The sequence below is a fragment of the Leuciscus leuciscus genome, assembly GCF_965113295.1.
Source record: "Leuciscus leuciscus genome assembly, chromosome: 3".
NCBI classification, from domain to species: Eukaryota; Metazoa; Chordata; class Actinopteri; order Cypriniformes; family Leuciscidae; genus Leuciscus; species Leuciscus leuciscus.
Window position 1 is genome coordinate 8,678,591 of NC_138727.1, and position 8,842 is coordinate 8,687,432.

General features: G+C 39.2%; 1 protein-coding gene across 1 annotated transcript; it reads left to right on the plus strand.

Annotated features, from left to right (window-relative positions):
* The first annotated feature begins 560 nt into the window (after nt 1–560).
* hapstr1b (HUWE1 associated protein modifying stress responses b) lies at nt 561–7,724 on the plus strand. Its single transcript, XM_082164627.1, has 4 exons — nt 561–942; nt 2,101–2,181; nt 5,933–6,208; nt 6,570–7,724. The coding sequence occupies exons 1-4, from the start codon at nt 747–749 to the stop codon at nt 6,809–6,811; spliced, it is 795 nt and encodes a 264-aa protein (XP_082020753.1). The 5' UTR covers nt 561–746; the 3' UTR covers nt 6,812–7,724.
* Nucleotides 7,725–8,842: the final 1,118 nt, after the last annotated feature.

Sequence of the window (8,842 nt, forward strand, 5' to 3'; positions counted from 1 at the left end):
ATTCATTTTTATATTTTGTCTAAATGTACAATATATACATATATATTATATGCATATAAAAAGAGAGGTGTTTTTAAATATGCCACCGTGAAAATGTATTTTCTTCCAATTACCTGTGATGTCTTGTGACAACAATGGGTTAACTTTGAGCACGAAAGATGCATTCGTGTACTTGTATAATGACGCCCTCTGTAGGCCAAAGAAGGTAATCACAACAGGCTATATTTATTCAAAAATCCCTCTCTTTGTTTAACAGTCTCCTACTGTAATGAACAGAAGAGAAACAGGAAAGGACCTTGGAAAGCATGAATAGCGACTCATTATGGGCTTGCGCAATCTTGCGTTCCTACTCAGTGTACTTGAGTTGAGGCTCAAGTGTTCGGTGTGGCACATAAACATGGGCGGTGTCATCATTCATTGTCACTCCGTGACATATGACAGACAGTTGGTGCATCTAATAAACAGTTGAGCCGTTGACGCCAAGCCACGCCCTGTGTGCCTGTAGCCAATGAGCGTCGAGCCCAACTCAAGAGGGCGGGGTTTGAGTGTCGGCAACGTTAAGTTGTTTTCATCGACTGTGTGGCGGAGAAGTGCAAGCACCGTTCGCTATGCAGACGTAAACTAACAGCTGTCGATGAGGCCGCCGCCGACGACAAACGACTACGTCCGGGTTTAATCGCCGCGGAGAGTTGTTTAAGCGAACGTTAGAGCATTATAGCAGCGGTTTTAGTGTTTTTTTCGTGGCCATGGAGGAGAAGAAGGAGGAGGGGGAAGCGGAGATCCAGGAACACGGACCCGAGCACTGGTTCTCCAAATGGGAGCGGCAGTGCCTAGCCGAGGCCGAGCAGGAGGAACCGAGCGAGGAGGAGACCGAGCAGAGCCAACAAAAACTTTGGCATCTCTTCCAGAACTCAGCCACTGCCGTCGCTCAACTGTATAAAGGTGCGATATGTATAATAAAAACTCACCGAGAGCTAACGTTAGCCAGCTAACTCTGACACTGGCAAACAAAGGAGACTAACTCATAAACTCAACGGATAGCCACCAAATTAAATCTAACAAGATCTAATTAAGACGTCGAGGGGTTATTTTATAATGAAATACACACATTTAGTGCTTAATTAGTATAATTTCGCCTTTTGTTTGGCTGGTTTGAAGGCCGGTGGCGTTTACAGATTAGCATTGATGCTAAGTGGCAGACGAGCAACGTAAACTGACACACAAATCAGTTTCAGTAAGGAAATGTCATCTATTGTCCGTCTTTATTCATTATTAAAACTAGGTACAGTACACTTAAACGTGTTTTGTGAAATTTTTTATATATTTAAAGCTTCACCCAGCTGGTTGTCTATCAGCGAAACAAAATGGCGAAGTGCAGGGAGGAGTTCGTCTGATGAAAATAACGATTTGTGATCGAAATCTCATCTGTTATGAACTCAAACGCCACATATGTAGACGAAAGGATCTAGGAATACAAACTGTGATGAACTGATGAAAACGTGTAAAAAAAATTTGAACAACAATAATAGAATGCGAAACAAAATGGCGAAGGCAGGATTAGCAGGCTAAGTTCAAAATATTGTGCGAGTTATTGTTTCAGGGCTGTGTTGTTTTTGTCGATATCGGTTATTAAATCGATGAAACACTATAAAGCCGGTTTAAATATACAGCACACCATGTTTTCATACACAAAGTTCTGATTTGGACCACACGGTACATTAAGATAAACTAAAGCTACACAACAAAATGGCGTAGAGTCCACTTGCTACATATCAAATTTAGACGTCGTCTAATTAATGGCTGTGTCTAAAAACATAGAGAGCTGCTTATGTAGACCTCACTTATGGTCATCATACACGCTTTTAGAACATTCCAAGCGTGCTTATGGTGCCCAAAAGTGCTGTTTAAGTAGGCAGCTCACTATCTCATGACACACAGCCAGTGCGAGGGTCTGTAAAGGTGCTAAATGTGAACCTTATGGTGGTGTAATTGTCTTGTTTTTTTTAAACAGTGGGTAAATTGTGTCTTATATGAATGGGAAATGATGTATCTCCACTTGCAACGTAAACATTTCCTGTCCTGTCTTGATCACTCCCTCAGATAGAGTATGTCAACAACAGGGGCGTTCTTTGTGGGTTCCCTTTCAAAATGCTGCAACTGCCGTCACTAACCTATACAAAGGTAAGTTGAGAAACCTTTCATGACCAGTTTTGCATTTTACACCACTATAGCCTAATGCATACTTCAGTTTTTTATGCATATGCCAGAGTGTGCGTACAGTGTGTGTGTGACATAGTGTCATTAGCATAGTATGTGCTTACTGTACACATGTAGGTAGGCATACTGAACGCATGTACAGCCAGATTTTCCTTAACATGCGTACTCTCTGTACACTCAGCTCGCAATGCACCTTGAATTTTTTTGCACTAATTAAATTGGTCCAGTGTAGTGTTGCCACCTTGTGGACATTTCATTTTTTAGTCAAAAAGAAACAGAGGAGATGGAACAACAAACTACTGGAGACGGCATCAACAAAGTTGACACGTGCTTGTTTGTGGGGATTAAAGTCAGCATAAAATGGAAATTGTCTATAGTCTTTTCTTCCCTATTGTGATGTATCTGCGAGTAAAATGGCTTCTCGAACATGAATGTTTGCAATTGCTGTGATGTCAGGTGAGTGACAGGTTATCCCGTCATCAGAGAAGAGATGTCGCTGCAAGTGGGAGAGGAAGTTATTTTCATTAAAGATTACAATGGCACATGAATAATGTGTGCATAGAAAAATTATTTATTATAAATACTGATATATTCCATAAAAAAAAAACCCAGAATTGTCTATTTAGATTTTTTTGGTGACTTTAAAGGATACCTGCAACTGTAGTTTAAAAGAGTACAAAGACATTTTTTGGTCCTACCTTCTAGAGAGAAATGGCACAGACACTGGACAAGGATGAAGTGCACTACGTGTTCACATCCAAAATGAGGTATACTATGGGCTTTCGTATGTGAACTACAGTTGATTGGAATTTACTGCATTAGTATTGTTTTGTTTCAACAAATCCCTGTTTTTAAATTAATCTGTTGAATGATTACATAAATGTTCTTAAGAAAAAAAACATTACTGGTGTGTGCATCTTGACAAAAAAAATATATTTTAAGATATGTCAGTGCAAGTTGCTTTCAGTTAAGACAGCTCAAACATGCATTTTATTCTGGGACTTTAGGCTTAAGTCCTGTCTGTGAAACCCGGGGCTAGATTATCTACAAATAATCGACACATGTTAGTCTTTCACTTAAGAAAATAATTAATTCCAAAGAAAAACTATAGCACAAACCAATAGCATTTAAGTCCAGGGTGTAAGGAGGAATGTCATTGGTTGGCATTCTGAACAAAATGTCCCCTTCACAGAGTCAGTGTGTTGAGTAAATTGAAAAGAAGAAAAAAATAATCACTTAAAGTTACACTTGTTTCAGTAGGTGGCAAAAAGCATCTAGTTTGTGTTATAAATTATCTGGAATGACACTGAACAGACGAAGCACTTATTTCATGATTGAGCAGCTGCTGACTGAGTGAACAAGATGTTGTTTGCTCAGTTTATGTAAAGTCAATCTCGTTTACAACAAAGATAGAAAGAGGATGAAAGGGTTTGGCTGTGAATCGCTTTTCTAATAAAATGGTCAAGTTAGAAATCCAATGCCTCATTCATAGCACAAATAAGATGTTTTTTGCGATCTGCTGTTTTTACAGTCATTAGCCCTATTCAAACTAATTATTTGTCATGGGGACGCAAGTTATTTTCAGTGTTTACAGGAGATAGTCTGATTTTATTGCCATCCAGTGCAGTAAGTCAGAGTTTTTCCTCCCACCACCCGTGTAAAAATCCCTGGTTGAATTACCTACTGTTTTTTTTGACAAACACCAAGATCGTGTGGAAATTGAATTGCCGTCTGAATCCACATCACTGAGTTTATAAGAAGAAATACCGTACGATAACTGTTGTGCTTTGGATGCATTTTAAAAATGTAGCCTACACTTTTATTACTGCTTAAAAGAGAAGAAAAGCACGTAAACAGTTGAAATGGGCCGTTATTATGGCAGCAATTATATATTAAAAATATAAACCTAGCCGCTTTGTTTACCTCATGTAAATAGGCTGTAACTTATTTCTGCTAATTTCCACATTTTTAAAATGACCCATCATTTTGAGATAAAATACAATACAGAAAACCATTTTCACTACTGCGCATCTATCTTCCTATTTTTAAACAGGAGGTTAAATAATACGTCGGATATTAGCACGTTCCCGGGTTCGTAGGGTCACAAAACTCGCTTCTCCAACCGTTAGTAAATGCCATCTGAATGCACGTTCCATGCAAATTTATTTTTACAGACATCCACATGAAAACAATTACCGTCCGAATAGGGCTAGAAGAATCCAAATTACTTGATAACTCCTGCCTGCCCATTATTTACGCGGAAGTGATAAATAATCCTGTATTATAAATTAAGGCCAGACAAGTAATTTGTTGAGGTCAATTTGTAAAGTAAGACTACACACCTGCACACACATATATATATTCAAACACGAGTACCTATAGACTGAACGCGTAATACGCATGTGCACGCTGTCATCGTTTTCACAGGTTTGCGTTTTTTAAGGGTTTTCTGTTAGAACGGTGTCGTGTTAAGTTAATAACTAATGATCTTTGCAATGGAAGTGAATCAGTCAAAACTAACTTTAGCTGGACAATAACTTTATTCTAGAGCTGCTTTGAAACAATCTGTATTGTTAAAAGTGCTATATAAATGGTTACTTAACTTGACATAAAAATAATTGGTTGTTCATATGTTTGAGACTAGAAACAATATGGCTGACAGCAGTTATTAAATTCATATTGGTTTACTCCTGTTCCTAGAATCTGTCTGATTGTAATTGTGGAAATGTGATTCACAGCCCTAAAGTAGTTGTGTATCAGACTGCAGTTATGAGACCCACCATGGCCGTGAGTCTGCTTGTGAAACTTGAGTCATCATTCAGAAGTTAGTCTTTAGTTGGGGTAATGAGAGATGATGAGGCGGGGAGGATGTCAGATGTGTCATGTGGATAATTTGAGTCACGTCATTAGGAGCTGTCAGGAACAGGGAGGTGTTTGTGTGTTCAATTTACTGGAGATCAGATCACGTATATCAACTAATTAGCAAGAAGTTTTCAAAGCATATAGGATGTGGTCAGTTCAAGTTTGATCACCGCCTGTACATGTTCTTTTTTTATCTATCAAAAGTTCAGTGTGCAATTTCACATTGTGAACTTTGACTGAACCAGAAATTGTTCAGTCCAAGTGTATTTTCTAAAACCTCCCATTTTTCTTTATAAACTCCTCGGTGAGATTTAATCATCTCTTGAATCATTTCATGCACCTCATCTCAAGGTTTTGTAAGCGTAAAATTCATTTCAGTCTGATTCCTGCCTGGCAATGGAAACCCTGTCTATTGAAACAAATCTTCATGCCTGCCAGTTTTGGTTGAGGCAGTTTATTTGTTGCTTATTATGGATTGAAAATAATAGATTGAAGAACAGTGGCTGCCGTTCCTGAGGGGAGAGGATGCTGCTGTTCTGGCAGAACGAAAATGTATGGTGTTATGCAATTGCTTTGGAAGTTAATGTAACATTTACATAATTGCATTATTAAAAGCTTCTTATTGTAATCATTACCAATAATTCACCTGCTGTTCAGTTTCTCCTTCACATCAAATACTTACTCGCTGCTTGATGCCGAATTAAAAATTCTAAGAAGAGCTTTTGATATCAGATTGTTAAATGAGACTGACATCATTGGGCATAAATCACCACGGGACATTGATGCAGCTGGGCTGATTCCTCACATACATACATACAGAAATGCTCATGCTTTTTTTTTTGCCATCTTCCAGAGAGTGTTGATGCCCATCAGCGGAGTTATGAGCTGGGTATTCAGATCGGTCATCAGAGACGAAACAAAGATGTCCTGGCGTGGGTGAAGAAAAGGAGGCGGACTATTCGGCGTGAGGATCTTATCAGCTTTCTCTGTGGTAAAGCCCCACCGCCACGTAGCTCCAGGGCTCCACCAAGACTTGCAATGGTGTCACCAAGCCGACCCACGTCCTCGGAGACGAGTTCATCTGTAGAAACAGACCTGCAGCCTTTCAGGGAGGCCATTGCTCTGCATGGTGAGTGTGCCTGATGACAGTGCTTAGATTTATAATGCATCTATCCATCTAAACACACATGTAATGCAAGTTATTTTCAGGCAAAAAAAAACTTTTGCATTGTACAGTACAGAAATGTGTCTTATGACATTCTTTGAAGCGTATAATATAAAGTGCTCTCTTGCTTTGGGCAGTTTGAGTTGTACATTTCCACTCCAGTTTGCTCTGTGGCCACTGGTATCGTTAAAATTGAATTTCTTTTCTCTCACAGAAATAGTACTGCAAAATGTCCCTGAAGGTTTTGCTTTTTTTTTTTTTATGGAAAAAGTATAATTCAGGCATTTATATTTCATATGTTTTCCTACCTGTGTGTGTGTTACAGGTCTGAGCGGAGCCATGGCGAGTATCAGTATGCGCTCTGGAGCCCCGGGTTCACCCACACACCTGAGCGCTAGCTCCGCCCCCAGCCGCCGCAGAAACGGCCTCCACGACGTGGACCTCAACACTTTCATTGCTGAAGAGATGGCGCTCCACCTCGACAACGGAACTCGGAAACGAAGCTCCGCCCAGTGCAATGATGTCATAACAGACTCGCCCACTCACAAACGCAATAGGATGATCTGAGCTCTTAAGAAAAAGAAAACAACAACAACAACAGCGAAAAAAATGCCACTCCTCAGTCATCCTCCCATCTTTATTCAGACCAGGAAATAAAAGCAGCCAATAACAGTGCTCACCACAGCCCAGCACATTCTCTGATTGGTCTACAGAGCCCAGTTGAGGTCATCGGTGGGGGACGGGGGACGGTGTTCAGTGCAGAGGCCTAAGTGCCCTTCCAATAGGATCCTGTCGACAAACACACAACTCTCATTCACTATATTGCTGTGTGAGTTGATTGTGTGCGTGTATGGCTGTGTTACGGCTGAACTGAGAGGTTATCGAACGCAAGAACAACATTTTTGTGTGCATGTTCGCAACATAATGAGCAATGTCTGTATGACTGTGTATACAAGTACTTGATGTGTGTGAGTGAACGACTGATGGGTTTTGTGTTAGAGTGTTTGTGTGTGTGTGTGTGTGGTACCTGCCTCTTCCTCCAGCACCTGTCACTGCCCCAGCTTTCAGTTACCACGCTGCGGCTTTGAAAAGCAACAAATGTTTTATTTTAATGTTATTGACAATGTTATTCATGATTTTTTTGCCTTCTCTTAATTCTGCTCTAGCAGCAGGCACAAGTGCTGTGATAGCCATACTTCCGCTGTCATGCACATCTCTCAATCACTTAATTTTCTTCAATAATTTCCCTTCATTCTTCCTGAGCATCCAACCTTATTTTTCACTCATCCTCTTTCGTCACTCTTCCCCAGCACCTTTGTCTCCAGTGTAACATTATGTAATGTAAATACCTGTAGGTGCTGACATAGACTTGTGGTACATATTGTAAAAAAAAAAAAGGAAAAAAAAAGCTGTGCAGAGACCATTGAATTGTTAATGTACAATAATGATTCTTGCATTAAAGAAATCAAGCTTTTAACTACCTCTTTTTCTTGAACTGAGTCATTGCATATTCACTTTTGCGAGCACATAAGATTTTAATCCTTAAACTGGATTAATGTCAATATATGAAATGCACATTCTGTTGTGTACAATCAAAAGTACAATCTGTTACTGTTCCTTTGACAATCTGTGAACAACAGCTGTTAATAACAATGCTTTCAAAATGATTGCCTGTGCCCATGTGTTCAGCTGTGTTTGAACACTGAACGAATGAGCTTTGGAGATGCCACAGCCCTACAATGCTAGCTACAATCCAACAAGTTTGGGTTTTGACACTGATTTGTCATGTCTAACATTAAGGGCAGCTAAAATGGTTGTGGAGAACAGTATAAAGCTATGAATTGTGTGGTAAGGAGGAATCAAATGTCAAAATAGTGACAATTCTCTTGAGCTTCAGCTTCTCTCTTTATTTATTTGTGTGTGTGTGTGTTGGCAGGTGACAGCATGTCAAATGGTGTCAGCAGTGCTATACTCCTTCCAAAACTTTTTTAAACCATGTTTTTCTAATCCTTTTGTAGTATGTAGTTTTTGCAAATGCATCTAATATTACCTAAAAAAACATGTCAGAACAACAGGGTCATTAAAATTGTAACAACTTATGTCGTTTCTAAACTTTAAAGATGAAAAACTGGGATTTTTTATTGTATGGACAAAAAAAAAATATATCTCAGAACAACTTCAATATTATAAAAATAGTACCTGTAGTAACGAAGATTTGTAACAAAATGACAAAGATTCAATATGAAATGTACTATTTTCAAGCGTTCGTATCAGTCAGATGCGAAACGTTTCAGTGAACCAATTGATTCAATGGACCTTATTCAGAGCAGCGCCATGACAGGTATGAAAGCGAGGCTGTGAGGGATAGACGTACTGTGTTTTCAGTGGCATCCGCTGTATAAAGTTCCTAGATCACTAGGCTATCATTTTCCACAGCATGTCTGGAGTTTTTTTTTTTTTTTTTTGACTACTGAAATTTAAGATATTTTGCAGTGTTTTGGCAGCAGAACCATTCAAAAACTCATTAAATAACTGTACAGCACACTGAAGAAATGTCTTAAATTAGTTTTAAAAAAGGTGAGGGTGAAACGGTGAGTT

Excerpts from the sequence above, each read along its gene's own strand:
- hapstr1b (XM_082164627.1), top strand. The coding sequence starts at position 747 with ATGGAGGAGAAGAAGGAGGAGGGGGAAGCGGAGATCCAGGAACACGGA. Across the intron at positions 943-2,100 it reads CGTCGCTCAACTGTATAAAG|ATAGAGTATGTCAACAACAG; the intron begins GTGCGATATGTA and ends TCACTCCCTCAG. Across the intron at positions 2,182-5,932 it reads CGTCACTAACCTATACAAAG|AGAGTGTTGATGCCCATCAG; the intron begins GTAAGTTGAGAA and ends GCCATCTTCCAG.